The sequence below is a fragment of the Polypterus senegalus genome, chromosome 6, assembly GCF_016835505.1.
Source record: "Polypterus senegalus isolate Bchr_013 chromosome 6, ASM1683550v1, whole genome shotgun sequence".
NCBI classification, from domain to species: domain Eukaryota; kingdom Metazoa; phylum Chordata; class Cladistia; order Polypteriformes; family Polypteridae; genus Polypterus; species Polypterus senegalus.
In genome coordinates, this window is record NC_053159.1 from 37,238,131 (window position 1) to 37,258,367 (window position 20,237).

Genomic DNA, 20,237 nt, shown 5'->3' on the forward strand with positions numbered 1-20,237 from the left:
GCAGGTCGCCACCACAGAAAACTGGAAAAAGAACAGAAGAGAGTAGGGGTTAGTACGGATTTTGGAGCCACCATGAATAGTAATGATAATTAATTGAATATGCAGAGCATCAGGATTAAACTAAATTAAAGTTATGAGAAAGCCATGTTAAAGTAATGTGTTTTTAGTTTTTTTTTTTAAGTGCTCTACTGTATCAGCCTGGTGAATTCCTATTGGCAGGCTATTCCAGATTTTAGGTGCATAACAGCAGAAGGCCGCCTCACCACTTCTTTTAAGTTTAGCTCTTGGAATTCTAAGCAGACGCTCATTTGAAGATCTAAGGTTACGATTTGGAATATAAGGTGTCAGACATTCCAATATATAAGATGGGGCGAGATTATTTAAGGCTTTATAAACCATAAGCAGTATTTTAAAGTCAATTCTGAAAGACAGGTAACCAGTGTAGTAACATCAAAACTGGAGAATTGTGCTGAGATTTTCTTTTCATAGTTAGGATAGTGCATAAAGAAGGCTCAGTACACAGCCCTGAGTGGAGCCAGTGCTGTGTGAGGGGAGAGGAGCTGTGGGGGCCAATTCTAACAGTTTTTGGATGGCCAGTGAGGAAATCCTTTATCCAAGTGCAGAAGAATGGGGAAATGTTCAGGTTGTAATACAATACTGATTGTATTAAAGACTGAGCTATAATTGACAAATATCATCCTTATAAAGGCCCTGAGTGTTCCAGATGACTCATCATTGTATGAAGGGTTGCACTGATGTCATCTTCTGTGCATCTATTTGATCTATAAGCAAATTGGTAAATGTTGAAGGTGGGACAGAGACTGGATTTAATGTGCTGGGCTATAAGTCTTTCAAAACATTTAATGATTGTCGACATCAATGCAATCGGACCGTAGTCATTAAGGTTATTGATGACTGACTTTTTAGGGACAGGGATGATAGTAGTTGACTTAACTCAGCGGGGAACAGTGGCCTGCATAAGTGATAGATTAAATAAATTAGTAAGGACTCCTGCCAACTGGTCGGCACAAGCTTTAAGTACCATGCTAAGTATGCTGTCTGGTCCAGCAGTTTTCCTCGGATTCACTGTCTTGAGCACCCGTCTCTCTTGAAGTTCCTGAAAAGTGAATATGTAGCAGTTGGGTGTCACCAGGGGCAGAGTGTTAGTGTGAGACCACTTTTGACTCAAAGCGGGCCAAGAAAAGATTTAGTTCTTCTGCCAATGATGCATCAGCAGATACTGTATATGCACATGTGAAATGTTTTTGCAGTTGGTGATTTGTTTAGTTCCCTGCCATACCTGCCGTGAGTTATTGTCTGTCTGGTGGGCCTCTACCTTGCTTTTATGGGCCATTTTGGCAGTTTTGATGACTCTCCTCTGATTTGCCCTTGCTACACTGTACCTGACCCTATCCCCTGACCTGAAGGCAATGTCACAGGTTCTCAACAGAGACTGAACCTCACTGGACATTTATGGTTTTTAGTAGGGGTAGACCTGTATGTGTTTATCCACTGTAACCACATCAGTTTCTGTGTGTTCCTCTAAATCTAATTGTTCAAATACGGACCATTCACCCATCAATTATCCAACCCGCTATATCCTAAATACAGGGTTATGGTTAGAGCAGCATTATATGTCACGGGGGTCTGCTGGAGCCAATCTCAGCCAACACAGGGCGCTAGCCCAACGCAGGGCGCACACACACCCACACACCAAGCACAATTTAGGATCACCAATGCACCTAACCTGCATGTCTTTGGTCTGTGGGAGGAAACCGGAGCACCTGGAGAAAACCCACGCAGACACAGGGAGAACATGCAAACTCCACACAGGGTCTCCTAACTGTGAGGCAGCAGCGCTACCCACTGCGCACCATGCCGCCCCTATGGACCATTCAGTGTTTTAAAAATTAAAAATCTATTTAAAACCTGTCATCTTTGAATTGCAAGACTCCCAGAATCTTTGATATTTTTCCCTGTGTAGAAAGGCAGCTCAGCAATACAGCAATGGTGCCAAGTGCCACATCTGGATACCATAAAGAGGAGGGGCAGTAAAATGCAATAATTATTATTATGATAATGTTTATGAAAGAGACTAACTGAGATGCAATATTAATATCTAATCGGTAGCTCTAATCAGGGTATTTTAGTTAATGGATATTTAGCCTTGATTTAAATGTTAAGACCAATGCTGTACCTTTTAATCAAATAGATTGATCACTCCACAGCTTTAGGGTTCAGAAGATAAAAGCTCAACCTCCCACTGTTGTTTTATTAATCTTTGAAATCATGGACTAAAAATGTCATCACAAACCAAAAGGAGGCCACAGAGGAGTAATAATACACAATATCTGGTGGAGGACTCTGTAATACAGGAGGCACCACTTTGGCATTGTTATAAAGTTAGTCAAGTTAGTTTAAAATTCTTATAATTCACAACTCTCTTTCAGCATCAGAGCCCAATGTCAGAACTTCCTCATTATATTGTGGTCTTGAATAAAAGTCCACCAACAAAATACAGTGAAAGTTATTCATTACTTTTATCAAACAAAAAATGACATCCTGAATCATTCTCTCTTTGTCTATCATATTCTAAACAAAAGCAACTTAGCATAAGCTATAAAAACAATTGGCAATCAGCTTGTGGTGCTTCATTCTGACCCTCTGTGACTTAAATCTGTTACATAATCTGTCCTTTTTCATTTTCTCTGTCTTTTTTATGCACATACATGACACGCCATAAAAAGAATGTAATGCTGAGTATTGATTGGTTATTGTGAACTTAGTAATGATATGCAAGTGGACAATAGTGTGGGCTTTTTGAAAAACATCAGGCTTTGCTTTAATAAAAAATGTCATGTAGTATTTATTGTTGCATGTACACAGTAGGGTAAGATTTTTATTTGAAGATTAGACCAACATAGACTATACATTCACTTTCTGGCACCGCAAATCTCACTGTTTAAGTTATATAAAATATAACAGCACAGAATGGAACAGGCAAAAAGTAGCCTAGGCCCAGGTAGACCCCCTGTGTCTGTAGTCTATGTTTGAAACTCTTAATAGACAATTATCTTGAGATCATAAAGTCAACTCCAGTATGTGCTGTATCTTGTCAAGAACATGATTATTCATTCAAGTCATTGTAACTAACTCATCGTGAAGACAGAGTTTATGTGTCTGTCAGCTTCCTACAGTTCTGATGTAACTGCCTCAAGACATAACCTATGATACCCAAAATGGCTCCACCTGTCTCTCTGATCACTACCAATCTCACATTTGTCTCTCTTCAAAGGTAAGTCCACAACGACCAAGAGATGTCTCATAACATGGAGGGAGGAAGAAGACTCCATGACACCTCATTATAGAGTAAAAGGTAACACCAGAGAGACCTTACAATTCATCATATCAACAATTAATGGAGTTTTGCTATCTAAGATCTCAGTCATTGTTATATTTTTCTAATTCTTCTATACTATGTATTGATACATTTATACACGTAAGCAGGGCCTAGGCAATAAAATGCACTACACATATGAAGAAAGATTTTGCAGTCAGTCCCAAATTTAACTGGAAACAAGTGTGAAGAGTTAAGAACAGACATTATGTAATCACTCTTCCTAGTAATAGTAATAAATCTTGCAGCAGCATTTTGAAATAATTCCATCCATCCATTATCCAACCCGCTATATCCTAACTACAGGGTCACGGGGGTTTGCTACCATTTTAATTTTTGTATATGTCCGAGCTGGAAAAAACAGGTTTAGATAGCATTTTAATGTGTGTTTCAACAGTTAAAGGCTGCCAATGGAATATAAGTCTTTATTAAATGGTCACTGAGTTTACAAAGGACTATTGGTTTCTCTGTGGTACTTCAGATCAATAATGGACTTGTGCATATTTACAACATATACAGTACTAGCTGCTTCTTGTGGTTTTGTCTTGAAAGATAAACTGATGTCAGAGATATCTTCTAAATTATGTGGTGATTTGGAAGAAATAACATTCAAAATTGATAAATTAAAAGGTGACAGGATCTTGTTGCTGTCTGTATCATCCCCATCAATTTATAACAACTCTATGTGTTCTGCATTCAAAGACAATATAGTTATCATGTAGCCATTTTTCTATCTCACTGTTACAATTTATTAATGACACAATGGGGGAAATGTCATTTATGGTCTGAAGGAAAGATATACATGAGAATCACCTGTGTGAGTGAAAGAAGATATGTTTTCTAAAAATATCTCCCAGTGGCAGTATGCAAAATCGAAACAATTAAGGTATGAGCTCTGCGGGACACCATATCTAATTTCAGAATATAATGAAAGAATATTATCATCACGTTTCTATACTAAAATAGATTTAATAAGTAAGAAGTAAACCTTATCTGAATAGGGCTTGAGAGCCTAATATACTTTTCATGCCTGGCTGTTTGAATATTTTGCACATCCATTTCCTGCACACAAACATTTGGTAGCAGTACACTGGTGCGTTATGTTTAATTATAATTAATAACAACTCTCTTTTTTCTATATTCAAGTAACAGTAGTTATAATCTAGGCAATTTTCTAACTCACGGACACAATTATCTCTCTATTATAAAAAAAATCATGGTGAGGCAGACTAGGGAGACGAGACATGATCTTCTCGGAAGACAATTTGAAGTCCCGTGAGAAACACTTTAACTTGCTCCCAGCTCTTAAAACAATGACAAGCGACAAGCAAAACACGCAGCTCGCCAGCAGTAGAAAGCCAGCAGATGATCCGACCGCCTCTCCTTGTATGCGTTCTGTCAACCTAAACCCCCCTCTTCACAACACAAGCGACAGAGACACGAAGTGGCAAAAAGGACAGCGGCTGTACAGCCTTTAAAATGATTGACGGGCAGTGCGACAGCACCAGCAACAACAGAAAGACAACAGATGATCTGACAGCATCTCCTTAGTGCGCGTTTCGTCTGAAGGAAAGAATACACGAGTATCTTCTACTTATGAGTGAAAGCGGATATGTTTCCTAATGATATCTCCCGGTGGCAGTATTGAAAATGGAAACAATAATAGTCTGAGTTTTATGGGACACCATATCTAACTGCAGAATATAATGAAGGAGTTTTATCACTTCATTTCTGTACATGCTGAAATTGATTTAGTAAGTATGAAGTAAACCTTAAATAGACAATGCTTGAGAGAGCAACATAATTTTCAAGCCTGGTTATTTTGAATATATTGCACACCGATTTCCTGTACATAAATGCTTGGTAGTTGTACATTGGTGCATTACACTGAATCACATTATTAAAATCAATTCTATACAAAACAGGAGCTTGTGATTGTGATGCTTACACTTATGCCGACACATGCCTGCAAAATAGCTTACTTTAGCAGTATATATTTCATTCAAAGAAGAGCATAATGGTGTAGAGCCCCTAGATCTAGACCTGATAGGGACATACTCCTTAGGGTGGGTGGGATACTTGGGGAAGCTGGATATAACAAGCAGCCCCATGAGTAGAGTGTGTTGGTGGTCACAGACACAGCACTTAAAGAGCACTTCAGATGTGTCTCCCGAATACTAACGCTCATCTGCCCTGATGGCCTTGAGTTGGCTCACAGAGTATGAATGGAAGAAGCTGAAAGGACAAGCCATTATGGAAGACTTGAATGGCATAGTGGAAGCAGAAACTTATTTGGGCCACTTAGTCCTCTGCCAAATAATCAAATACAGCCTTCAAGCAAGGAATGACCTGCTAAGCTAAAAAAAAAAGCATTTTTTATTTTGCTTTTGTCAAATGTACAGCAGCTGTCTGTTGTTGCCAATAGCATTTCTGACTACTTTTATTTTAGAGTTTGTGGTCACTGGATTGAGTGGAGTTGTTGTATACCTGAGCAGTGTTAGTTTGGGTGAAAAATAAAGGTAAGAATCCTGATGGGCTGTTTGACATGGTGGTTAAAGCTTTAGGCTTCACACCCTGAGTCTGTGGGTACAAATCTTGCTACTGACTGTGTGACGCTGAGCAAGTCACTTCACCTGCCTGTGCCCCAACTGGAAAAATAAAGGTAATGTAACTACTTGTATCTCAAATGTTATAAGCTGTCTTGGATATAGGTGTCAACCAAATAAGTAAATATAATTAGGTGCATTATAGGAGAGAATAATAGAAAATGCAATAAATCTTTATAAATTAACTAATTGATCATCAACCCAAAACTCAAATGAGGAACCACTCCTACTGCCCCATATTTTTTACATTTTTAAAATTATTTGTTGATAATTTACTGCTGCTGATATTACTAGTGGTTGAACACACACTGGGTGGCATGGTGGTGCAGTGGTAGTGCTGCTGCCTCGCAGTTAGGAGACCCAGGTTCGCTTCCCGAGTCCTCCCTGTGTGGAGTTTGCATGTTCTCCCCGTGTCTGCCTGGGTTTCCTCCCACCATCCAAAGACATGCTGGATTGGTGATTCCTAATGTGTGCTTGGGGTGTGTGTGTCCTGTGATGGGTTGGTGCCCTGCCTGGGATTGGTTCCTGCCCTGTGTTGGCTGGGATTGGCTCCAGCAGACCCCTGTGTTTGGATTCAATGGGTTGGAAAATGGATGGATGGATGAACAAACATTCTTAAGGAGTTAGGCTATAAGAAATGGAAAATACCCTGTACTGGACCAGTGCCTAAAACTGACCCAGTGAAATTTCCTTTCCCTGGTAGAAAGTACTAGACTTCAATTCAGTTGAATTTAGGCTCATGTCCCAACCCAGTTGAAGCAAATTGCATTTTACTGGACTGAAACAAAACGATCAGAATGAATTCAACTCATCACTGTCAATCAACATGTTACTATAAATATTTAACATGATCATATGACATATCTAGCAGCAATAGTATACTACATTACACTTCCATTCATAAAAAAATGTGAAGTAAACATTATGGATCCGTGTAGGAAGCACTGGTTTATCTAAATGTTGATCTGACCAGAGGGGCAGCTTTATTGAAGAAAAAGTTCCAATGATGAGGGATAAGTTCTGAGTGGCATATATATTTTCATTTAGGCAATACAGTATATGTAATAATAGATGGACGTGATATTGGCAAAAGTATCGTATTAAAACAGGAGTGATCAGTAAAATAAACTTTTACTGCGGTAACAAAACTCGCCCATTTGTATAGCGCCCTGAACAATTCACCATTGAATTTGCCATTTGATGCGAGTATTTTGACTAAAATCGACAACTTCACGCGGAGCACCGGAATGTGCGAAAGCCGGTTAGCTCTGTCATTGTGGAATCTGCGCATTCTCTCCGTGCGCACGTGTAATTTCTTCACGCGAATCATAAAAGAGTTCACGTTAGAATAACCAGTCCAAGCTAGTCCTTTATGAGTGACCCAGCGGCCGTGTGCCAAGACGCGTTGGCATTCCGTCCGTGCATAGTTTTCAGAGTTGGGGTCAGTAGCGTTGTAAACAAATGTTAAGTTTCATGAATGAAGTTGAGTTTTTTTTTTGAAAAGTAAAAGTAAAAATCTTCAAAGGATTAGGGTGCCTCGATTTTTATGTTTGACTTGCATATTTCTGGCATCTCCGATATTTCACGCATATTTAAAAGGAACAATATTAAAGCTAACATAACCCATACTAGTTTAGTTGACAGCTACTTTTTATAACTACTATGATTTTACTATTCTTCCGATTTTATTGGCATGGCGGTGATGAGAGGGGTGGGGGGATCCCTTTGTCTCACCCGGCATTTTTAAGTTGATGGGTGGGCGCAGCTTTGTCTTACCCCGTGCGCTGGAGAGATTCGCCCACGCGTCACACTGCGGTTACTAGGAGGGGCGCCTTTTGTTGAATCACCCCATATTTTAAGGGGCTGTTGGCTCGATATAACCCCCGCGCCACACACTATTGCTCCGGCGCTTTCACCCCCACGCGGTATTTCTCGACGCTGCGCCCGCTTCCCGCCGCCATTTTCATCGCATCGCGAGCAGGTAGAGCGCGAGCTGCCGGGTCAAGCGAGCCTACAAAAGGTAGGGTGCCGGGCAGTGAGGCTTTGTCAGGAACTAATGGGAGGAGGGGGTGCTGGAGCCGCCCGATCCACAGGAGATGAGATAGTAAGGAGGTAACGGCGCGCAGGACACACAAAGGCCGGTGGAAAGCTCGTAGTAAGCGGCGGGTACCGGAGCAACACTGGGGGAGGCGGTGTTCGCGTGGAGCCGTATGCATCGCGGGCAACTTTCTCGGCACTTTTAGTTACTTGGAGGGCGTGCAGGCGAGCGTTGATACCATCGCAGGTTCGTACCTCTGTCACACAGTCAGCACAGCCCTTGACTTTCGCCCCGCAAATTCCGCTTATAGGCTGTCAAAGTAACGGTTGGCACCGCGATGGCCAGCATAGATAACGAACGCCAGGGTTCAAGTTCGCCCTCATGCTTGCAAGAGAAGCTACCTACGGAACTATCCACGGCTATTGTCCGCTGTCATACCTAACAGAGGGCCGCTGCAAAGGGGCCTAAAAAGGGGTAGATGCTATTTGAGTACCATCTACTGCAGGTGTCAACTTATAGCACCTTTCGTCGGAGCAGTTTGCAACTCTCGTGATCGTGTGAGCATCTCAAAAGGCTGAATGAAAATCGGCTGTCACACAGTAGCTTAGTCGACGTGCAGGGAATACATTTGTTGTGTACAATAACAGAATACCTCATTGTTAAGCTCTTTAGTAGCTTCACGGATCAACGAGCAAAGGAAAGGTCCACGAACAATAAAGCGACATATAAAGTGCGCGTAGGTGGTCCACTGTTTATGGCTAATGTGTCAAAAGTCAGATGACGTGGACTTGATTTCCAACCCCGTTATTGTTAGCGTTTCCAAGATTTTCAGGGTAGTTTGATTAGGGATTGACAATTGAAATAGTGCGCTTAGTGATGGATTAGTATTTATTTATAAGTCGGTCTAATAGCTGCTCTAATAGTTCTGATTTGCCATAACCTTGCCATGGAATAAATGGCATCAGCAAATGAATGACTGTAATAATATCACAATCAAGATGAAAAGTGGCATGAGATAATGGTGGGAACAAAGGTGGAAATACTTTGTTTCGTTTGGTAGCTGACATTACTAGAACCTGAAGACTAAAAGGCTGTTTGGTAGAACTTGTGCTCCATACATCCCTGTTCCATGTGTGGCGTGGTAAGACTTTAGACTTCAAACCCAGAAGCTGAGGATTCAAATCCTGCTACTGACACTGTGTGGCAATGAGCTTGTCACTTCTTATGCCTGTTCTCCAACTGAAAAAGAAAACAAATGCAACCAGTTCTGTCTCTCTGATGTTGTAAGTTGCCTTGGATGAAGGCATCATCCAAACAATAATAAACGTTGTAATGTGATGGGTGCTTTTTCTTGCAGCATTCTTGCTCAAAATTACGAAGCTGAATTAAACACAATAATGCTCAACTCTATTTACTATCAAGCTCTACATTTTGAGATTCCAGAAGATAGACAGATTTTCTTTAATTCCTTCAAAGTGACTCATTTCTGACAATTACAAGGATGAAAGAACAGGCACTTCTTAACACATTTTCTTTCATACCTTCATTTGCTCAACTGAAATTATATGCATTGTAGCATGATGCAACACTAAAGGTCATATTGGTTCACAAGTTTAGTCTGTAGCCACAGGTTTTTGCCCCATCTCATTTCTTCTCTTAGTTTGATTTCCACTTTTATTAAGCTTGTATGTTTTTTGCATCCTTGCTATTGAAGCGGGAGTTTATATGTGTATATGTAAGTATTCATTCTTTTTTCCTTATATATGTGTACATTTCATTTTAACATTGGGGTTACTTAATAAGCACACTGGTGGGTAACAGTAAACTAGTTGCACCTTTCAGAGTCATTTGCAGTTCTGTCTACTCTGTGCACAATTAATTTTCTACATTCAGATACAATTAAAAAGGAAACACCACAGGGAAAGTGAAGTAAAAGTAACGCTACAAAGTAAGCATTTAAGAACACAGGAAAATACGAATATTTCTTAGTGTTTTTAAGAACACAGGAAAATACGAATATTTCTTAGTGTCTTATAAGTGTAAATCTGTCACTACTGCACTTTTCTAAATGTAAAATACAAGGGAAAAAGGTCAGCTAATGAAACAATATGGTTGGAACAAAAACCTGTAGCCATAGTGGGCTCCCAGGACTGGGTTTGAGATCCAGTGAACTAAATAATGGTTTGAGTATCTCAGCAAAAAAAAGTCAAAGCACACACAATGCCATATTCTTAAAATATAGGCATGGTTTACGTCAAAATATAATAATTGAATATGTTTGTTTATGAACACACCTGTCAGTCATCAGAATGGGTAAAGCAAAAAATTGCTGTGGCCAGGTTTGCTCATCCAATCAGTACTCAACATGATGCATTAGTAAGTTAGTGGCTATATTGTGGTATTTCAGAATTATTTCAGAATTATTTTTCTATTCACTTTTGTTGTCAGTAAAGTACCAACCATGTATTATATATAATAGTCTTCAAAATAATGCTTCCCCCCAAAAAATTATATTTGCAAGATTGAAATATTATGCCTTTTCTTTATTTTTTATTACTTTTTTATTGAAACAGCTTCTTTTTTTTCAGAGGACCGTGTTCAACAGTTTCTTCATATTTGATGGCTGGCTGACTTGAGAAGCTGCCACTCGAGGACAATGGACCAGGTGAGAAGGAAAACTCTCTTAGGTATCAGGATGGAAACAAGTTCCTAGTCATTGTGCATTGTAAATGTGTTTATTGTACTGTATGTTCTCAATTCTTTTTCTGATGATTGTCTCAGAGTACCCTAATTTGGGAATATTCTGCACTCTGTACCTCTTCAAACTCTTTAAAGCTCACATTTCCTGACAAATCTTTAAAGAACTCAACAACACTTTCTTAGACATATGTTTATATTTTTGTTGAAGTGCTAATAGGCCTTTTGCTAGTATTAGAAATCTGACTTGTTGTTGTAAGTAGTGCAGTCAACTGCTTATTCTCAACACCTGTACAGTATGTAACAGATCTTTCAATAAATATGCTCTCTGAATTATGTATATGTGTCAGTTGTTACCTGGTTATTTAGAAAGATTGTTGGTTTTGCTTGTGCACCTTTGTAAAAACCTGGCTCAGTCAAGACTGCCAAAAGTATTATCCAATTCGACAGAGACACAATACATGTTTCTAGTATGGAAGAGCAACCTTGTGAGAGTCTGATAATATTAAGTTGCAGTTTAATTAAAACAAAAAGATTGTACCTAGATTCTTGGCCGGTCATACGTGCATGCATACTGTGTATGTCCAGAGAACTTTAATGCAGCCAATGCTTGAACCTCTGAGTTCCCTTACTCATGTATTTGAACAGAGCTTCTTTACTTTTTCCCTAGCGTAAAATGCTATTTTTCACTCAGTGGCATAGCACTGAAGGAATTTTTTAATTTTTTTGATTCATAGTGTCTGTTCAGTTTAAGTGGTAACAGTTTTACATTCAGCGCAAGCTAAAAAATGGTATCAGGATACATATATACATACAGGCTGAATGACACAGGAATAAATGAGACAAGTATAAAGGTAAGAAATATTCTCCAGATGTCCTGTTTAAACAATACATTGCACCCAAATGTCCTATTTGAAAACGAATTGCATCAGTTACTTTTACAATGAATTAGCATGTGTTAATAGTGTGGCATGTTGTGAGAAAATTAGCTGCAGTGTGAAAAAATACATATTCACACAGGGGCAGAGTTTCTTTTAGTTTGCTGTTATGTAAACACAAGCTCATGAATATACAAAGAGACAGCATAATTTGGAAACTGACTGTCCTGGCCTAACTTTTAATAATGTACAGACACTAAACCAAAAAACTTATTTTAGTTCTGCAAGGAGAGGGCACCTTTAGGCATAATGCATATAAGATAAATGATATAAGGGCTGAGTGTACTTAAAAGTAACATAGAAATGTAACTTGTAAAAAAATATTGCGACCAATGCAGAATCAGTGTCATATATTTTTAGTTAGAAAAACAGTGGGAATACTTTTATGATTAGCAAAGAGAAAATTGCATATACAGAAAATAGATTGCAGGTACTCTTAATTTATGTTCTTATGTATATTTTGTCTGTGAGGATTCCAAGAAAATATCAGTACCAAAAGATTCAGTAAGTTCAAAAGAAGTCTCTGAGGCTTTGAGTTTAAATCATTACTGAAGCTTACCAGACAATACATCGGTCAAGAAAGGGACTGTTGTAAGAATGAGTGAGACAAAGGTAAAGCTATTTGGCCACAATGAAATATGCCGTGTTTGGTGATAACAAAAAAAAAATGCCTTTGACCTAAAGTACCTTGTATCATCCATAAAGGTTAGTGATGAAAGTATTATGGTTTAAAGCTGCTTTGTTAGGAATGGTCATATACTGTATAATACGAAAAGCACCAATTGTAGTCTACATGTCTGTCTGCATGAAATGACTCGGGTCCCAGTGGAATGATTTTGCTAAAAATTAGCATTTTTTTCATCAAGGAAATTTGTTGGAAAGTTTAAATTTTCATTGAGGCTAGTCATCCTGGGACCTCTGGTCCTTGAAGAAGTGCATGTTACAAAACCTGACACTTCAGTCATTCAGCCAAGGTTGCTGCAATGTACATCACTGCTAGCTGATATTGCAGCAGCTTAATTTCTGATGGACATGCAGCATGCTTACAAATCTTTTGTTTTCTTGACAGCCATGTCGTGTGCCTACACTATTGCTCTCCATGAAAAGAACTGGAATCCCAATAACATGGCATTGGAAAACCACACCTCCAATTTTTTGGGCGTGTTTAACTTTCTGTTATGCATGCTATGTGCTTCACTGTGAGCAGAGGTTGTTGGTCAGCACAATGTTGCTTTTCCTGTCAGCTAGGATACGTTGACCACATTACCACTTGCTGTAAGAAGGATCCACAGCCTAAATACATGAGCGAGGCAGTCCTACCCCCCCAATTCTATGGATTATGTTGCACATGTCACATCATAAGCTCTTGATTAAGACCAAAAAATATATATATGTGTGTGTGTGTGTGTGTATATATATATATTTGTGTTTCTCAATTACGACACACTGTACAAAATGTAGACATTTTTAAAAATATTTAAATTTCCCTTTGAAAAGCATTGACAAACTTTTAGACTTGAGAAATATCCAGTGCAACTTGCAAATATGGATTTGTTTACCGTTTTCAATTTCCCTTGAGAAGGGTTGCTTCAACTTCTATATGTTGTATATTTTCATCTTTTACTCGTTTGACAACTGCTCCTGGCAGCAAACAGTGAAGCTTGTTACAAGTGAATGCATGTTACAATGGCTTCTGCTTGATAATGCGGCCTGTTGATGTGACCAAGTAAGTAAAAAAAGGCAAAAAATGCAAACAAATTAACTTATGAGAAATGAATGAAAGAAGACGTATGTTCCCTAGTCATGGCTGAATGACATGTTATGCATACATGCAATAAACATGTATTCAGGATTTCCATTACACTAAAACAATCTCATGGTTACATTATCTGCTGTTCATAATGATTCAGTATTTCTTTGACAGAATAAATTATTGTCAAAGTACCAAAATAAAAAGTTATCTATCAAGTTTGGATGCAGCCAACAATTTTTGCTTGAGACTTCAACATAGATTTTAAATCCCCATTGGGTCTAGTTTGAAAGATTTTAATGTTTAAGAAATTTAAACCATTTATAATAGTAGACCCTCTACAACAAATAACCAACAACAGAACATCAATCGATGAAATGTTTTTTATTACTTCAGCTGGGATCTTCTGTCTGTGAAAGCTATTTTAACCCTCAGAAGACATTTTAGGCTCAGTTTTCAACTAGTATGATATTGTTAAGTGCTATTAAAACATCTATTTTATGTCTGCTAGTATTTTATATATGCTGTTAACACATGTAAATACTTACTATTTTGGCTCTTAAGTGAAGCTGAACTGTAAGTTGACATTGAAAAAAGACAGTAATTCAGAAGCACTCTAGCAAATCCACAAAAGATTGGCTCAAAAATAAAGTAAGAGTGGAATATAGTGTAATGGGCAAGTAATAATTATAAAGAATTATTTTCATTACAATTAAATTATGTCTGCGGTGGGCTGGCGCCTTCCCAGGGTTTGTTTCCTGCCTTGCGCCCTGTGTTGGCTGGGATTGGCTCCAGCAGACCCTCATGAACCTCTAGTTGGGATATAGCGGGTTGGATAATGGATGGATTAAATTATGTCACATTAATTTATCAGTATTGTTGAAATGGCATTTATTGACATTTATGACATTATTTGGAATACTATGTACTAAGTTTGTGTCCTCCATGCAAAGAATACATAACAGTAATCGAAGAATTCCAGAGAAAAACTAACAGACTTTTGCAGTATGTGACTAACAAGAAAATATTGAAGGACAACAACCTGTTCAACTGTAGCACTTGGAGATTGAGTTGTCAAAAGGTAAAGGAGTGTGGAATTGTGAGGTGAATTTTACTGTTTTCTTTACAAGCCATCAGTCAACAAAAACTGTGGGCACAAAGGGATGTTTGCTAAAGGATTTTACGAAATTAAAGGAAATATTATCTTAACACAGTGGATTGTAAATGCCTAGAACAAGATACCAAGTGTACAGAATTTTAGAAATAATAGATTTTAGGAAGTGAAAAGCTACAGTATATGACAAATGACCTGCACTTGTTAAAACTGTTCTTATACTCTACAGGCTGTGAGCAAGTTTGTTTGTACTAAAGAGCAAATCATTTTACTGGTATGCTTGTAGAATGAATGAACTGTCTGATGGTGAGTGCTGACAAGGCTATTCTGATTTGGCTACATTTATAACAGTGCTATCTAAATATGCTTACTGAGAGGAGGTTTTATGCAGGTTAGCAGAGCTGTAATATCAAAATCATAGTTGGCTTGCTCCCTACTTAAGCTGACTGTGGCCACATATGTCTGTGCTTAATTAGTTGTATGGATGGGGACTGATCCAGAGTTTGCATGGTTAACCGTCATGCTTTATTAATAAGGCTCGATTATAGCATGGAATCTCCAACGTTTACATAGCCAATATTGAGTAACAGTGAGTGGCACTGCTGACTTAGAGTACTAGTTCACTGACTTCCAGTAATGGATGTAGTCAGTGTTATCATGAAGTTTGTATGGTGTTTCTTTATCTGCATGGTGCATACTCCATATTTCATCCCAAATCCATATATGTTAGGTTAACTGGCAGGTCTAAATCGACATCATTAAAAGTGAGTGTGGTTATATCCATGACTATACCCTGCACTTAATTTATCCTGTCAATGATCTGTTACTGCCTTGCACCTGATGCTGCTGGGATCGTCTAGCCTCAGCAGCCCTGAATTGTGAAAAACTGGTAAAGATTATGGAAGAGGGATTGTTCCTGCCCAGGGCCCAGTGCTTAATGGGTTAGGCTCCAGCTCCCCTGCAACCCTGCTCAAGATTAAATGGGCTTAGAAAATGGTATGGTATGGAAAATATAAGATAGTTACTGTATGTGAGCTATGAATATTTATGATTGCTAGCTTCTGAAGATTTACTGATCCCTTTTGCAACTATTTGTAGAGATGGACACAATCCACAACACCAGTAGAGACTGTGGAGAGTATCCTGCCACATATCTTCCGCGGGCTCCCAAAAGACCTGAAGCTCAGTCAGTCTGCCATGGACCAAAGTAGAGTAGGTAAGTGGAAGCAAATTTTAGACCAGTTTTATTTATACAGGAAATTCTTGTCTGATTAGCTCACTCATTGTAATGTGATTGGGAAATATCTGCAGCTGTAACTGATACATTGCACAGCCATAATCTATATTCTATTTGAGAAATGACTAATTCTGTACTGATGATATGTCTTTCAGAAATATTGTAATATGTGATCTTGTGGTTTATTGTAAGAGATATATAGAAATATTGCTAGTGCCATTAGAATGTGGAATACAGGTATTATGAATGCCAAAATAATAACTAAATATCTAATAATTAAATGCTGAAACATGAAGATAAAATAATAAATGAATACAGTAAATATGTAAATTAATAAGTTATTTTAATTTACACATTTTTATGTTTTCATTTATTTTTCTACCTACATTTTTTGTTTCACTTGTTACATTTGCAAGATTTTTTGCATATTCTTTTTTAACTTTGCATTTGAAATTTCAATATATTTTATTTTCAAAGTATTTCCTCTGCTTCAAAGTATTTTGAAGCCAGGTATTTTCCATATATCATGACATTTGTTCTGTTCAATATCAGAAACATGGGATACAGGATAATATAGTGCCAATATTGTCCAAGCATTCTATGCACTTCAAGCAGATACCAACTCCAGAGACAACTTTGTATGCCAACTATTCTGGTCCAAGAATATTGTAGCCTTAAACAATTAGTTTAGTAATTAATATCTAAAAGTTCATTATCTTGTATATAAACAAATGTTTACTCATGGAAGTGTGTGTGTCTGTCTGTCCAGCCTGGAAGTTAGAGATGGAGTCGGGGAAAGGGCTCCACCTCTGAGGAAACAGAAACTTGCTTAGCCACTAATACACAAGCGAGGCCAGCACATTGGCAAAATGAAACCTCAGAAGAAAGAGATACTTGCTTAGCTGCTAATGCACGAGCGAGGTGAGCACGTCAGCAAAACAAAACCTCCAAAGAAAGACAAAATCACTTAGCTGCTAATGCACAAGTGAGTACGTTGGCAAAACAAAACCTCGTAGGAGATAGATGTCCAGTGTAGTTCCTTTCAATTATCTGACACCTGTACATTTCATTTTTTTTTCTGACAATTTCAATAGTTTTTAGGACCCTTGGCTTTTTATAGCACGGGCTTACACAGCTAGTGTATTATAATTAGTATCATGCATTGTAAATGTGTTAATTTTCAGTAACAATTTAGATGAAAAGCCTTAGACATTGCATTTTGCTTATTTCATATACAGTTAGGTCCATAAATATTTGGACAGATACAACCTTTTTCTAATTTTGGTTCTGTACATTACCACAGTGAATTTTAAATGAAACAACTCAGATACAGTTGACGTGCAGACCTTCAGCCTTAATTCAGTGGGTTGAACAAAAAGATTGCATAAAAATTTGAGGCAACTAAAGCATTTTTTAACACAATCCCTTCATTTCAGGGGCTCAAAAGTAACTGGACAAATTAAATAACTGGAAATAAAATGTTCATTTCTAATACTTGGTTGAAAACCCTTTGCTGTTAATGACAGCCTAAAGTCTTGAACTCATGGACATCACCAGATGCTGGGTTTCCTTCTTTTTAATGCTCTGCCAGGCCTTTACTGCAGCGGCTTTCAGTTGCTGTTTGTTTGTAGGCCTTTCTGTCCGAAGTTTAGTCTTCAACAAGTGAAATGCATGCTCAATTGGGTTAAGATCAGGTGACTGACTTGGCCATTCAAGAATTTTCCACTTCTTTGCTTTAATAAACTTCTGGGTTGCTTTGGCTGTATGTTTTGGGTCATTGTCCATCTGTATCATGAAACACCACCCAATCAATTTGACTGTATTTAGCTGGTTTTGAACAGACAGTATGTCTCTGAACACCTCAGAATTCATTCGGCTGCTTCTGTCCTGTGTCACATCATCAATAAACACTAGTGTCCTAGTACCACTGGCAGCCATGCACGCCCAAGCCATCACACTGCCTCCACCATGTTTTACAGATGATGTGGTATGCTTTGGATAATGAGCTGTTCCATGCCTTCTCCATACTTTTTTCTTGCCATCATTCTGGTAGAGGTTGATCTTGGTTTCATCTGTCCAAAGAATGTTTTTCCAGAACTGTGCTGGCTTTTTAGATGTTCTTTAGCAAAGTCCAATCTAGCCTTTCTATTCTTGAGGCTTATGAGTGGCTTGCACCTTGCAGTGCACCCTCTGTATTTACTTTCATGCAGTCTTCTCTTTATGGTAGACTTGGATATCGATACGCCTACCCCCTGGAGAGTGTTGTTCAGTTGGTTGGGTGTTGTGAAGGGGTTTCTCTTCACCATGGAAATGATTCTGCCATCATCCACCACTGTTGTCTTCCGTGGACGTCCAGGGGCCTTATGTATAAACGGTGCGTATGCACAGAAACGTTGCGTAAGAACTTTTCCACGTTCAAATCGCGATGTATAAAACCTACACTTGGCGTAAATCCACGCACTTTTCCACGGTACCTCATACCTTGACGTACGCAAGTTCTCCGCTCGGTTTTGCAGACTGGCGGCACCCAGCGTCAAAGCAGTGCTACTGTTCCTGTGTGGTTACACCTTATTTTCCTGACGCGGCTTTATAAATACACGAAACTAACCGCATATTGTTTATTAGTGTAATGCATCTGATTGTAATTAACTTGTAACAATATAATGGTAGAGGGAACAGCCATAGTATTCCAAATACCATAACTGCTTTAGCGTTGTTACTCTCACTTCTTCTTCTTCTTCTTCTTCTTTCAGCTCCTCTTGTTAGGAGCTGCCACAGCGGATCATCTTTTTCAATATTTCTCTCACTGCACCACTCAGAGTATTTATATCACTGTATCTGAGTGTGAATCACAGCAGCAGCTGATCGGAAAGGGAATTATCGGTATACAGCTTCAAGGACATTCTGTCTCAGCCACTGCAAAATGTTTTAAAGCCTTTCCTGTACGGACCTCGCGGTTCAGAAACAGAAACGATATCATTTATAAGGTGAAATTCAGCAAAATATGTTTATTAAATTATACAGATAAAACTTTAACTTCATTTAAATAATCTATATTCTTCACTGGGAGTGTCGTTAAGGATAGAATAATTAAACATGTACTACGAAGATATTTCAATGTTCTTTAAACGTTTTGAAGAATCGGCTACGCTTACAGATGGCTTAACGTCTATTACAAAGCTGATTGTATGGCGATCGGTTACTTGGGGAAAGAAAAGCACTGACTGCAGTGACGGCTACGCCAATATATATTGAATATAAAACAGAAAGAGAAAATAACAACACAGCTAAAAACACAGCGACAAATTTCGGCAAAAGTTAAATGCTTGTGTCATGAGCACGAGGCGGCTATGCAGTGTCCGCAACGGACGTAGCCATCCACTGTGCATAAGCTACCTTAGTGACAGGCAGGCGAAGGAGCCACCGATTCTTCCTCTGCCCAGTGCCACCACAAGCCTAGAGCCACCCCTGATTGTACTGCTGCAATAAATTATTTCATCGAAGTGAAACACATGTTTAATAACGTGCTTTAACTCCTATCATCATGAAAATGATACCACTTATACATCTCAGTATTTTAGTTATTCAGAGAACTGTAATATTACAAATGTAATTGATTCTGTGTCCAGTTGGAGGAAGAGAGCCGGTTTAAAAAGCAAGTAGTGATTCACACGCATAGAGCACATAGAAGATCAAATACAAAACAAAGCATTTAACGTGCTACTTTAATTACGATGTGATTTGAGAAACTGGTTAATTAAACGATTTTAAGATGAAGTTTATGATGTTCTACTTTAATGACAAAATAAACTACGTGATTAAAGTGGAAATGTCGAGATTGAAGTTGACATTTCGTGCTTTTTCTTCACTGTGTGCCTTTTTTCTCTGTACCCTAATAAGCTTTCATATGACACTCAGACAGTGGGCTTACAACTCGGCTTTTCACGGCGACTTTGATATGTGACCTCTTTATTATTTCCGGCACTGTGCGATTTGTGAATGTGAGCTTTCAAGTTTCTCTAACACGCTATGTCACTCGATCAACTTCCTTTTGTTGATTATACCACGGTTTATTTGAACAAATAGTATGTTTTTCATTTGCCTCCACTTGGTATTCGCTGTAATTCTTATATTTTCCCCCGTGCTTTTCCCATTGTCTTTTCACAGAAGGCTGCGCTTAAGGGCGATTTATATTGATTTGCATATTCAAATAGGCGTAATTCTGGGAGGATTTGGGGCGTTACATAATGCGTGCACGAGCGTTAGTTTTCATGCTGATCGGGATTTATGTAGCGGAAGAACGTGGAAGTTGGAGTACGCACAGATTCCTGCATCTGGATTTTTCTGTGCGTAAACACATTTCGGCTTTTGTGCTTACGCCATGTTATAGTGCGAGTGCTACGCACGTCGTTATACATGAGGCCCCAGGTCTTTTTGCATTGCTGAGTTCACCAATGCTT

The 20,237-nt window shown here is 38.6% G+C and overlaps 1 protein-coding gene across 1 annotated transcript in view; it reads left to right on the forward strand.

Moving 5' to 3' along the window:
• The first annotated feature begins 7,934 nt into the window (after window positions 1-7,934).
• prdm2b (PR domain containing 2, with ZNF domain b) overlaps window positions 7,935-20,237 on the forward strand; it is a 232,163-nt gene continuing 219,860 nt past the window's right edge. The window contains exons 1-3 of the mRNA XM_039755847.1: window positions 7,935-8,023; window positions 10,630-10,706; window positions 15,639-15,756. Coding sequence (XP_039611781.1) covers window positions 10,698-10,706; window positions 15,639-15,756 — 127 coding nt within the window. The 5' untranslated portion in view covers window positions 7,935-8,023; window positions 10,630-10,697. The remainder of the gene's footprint in view (window positions 8,024-10,629; window positions 10,707-15,638; window positions 15,757-20,237) is intronic.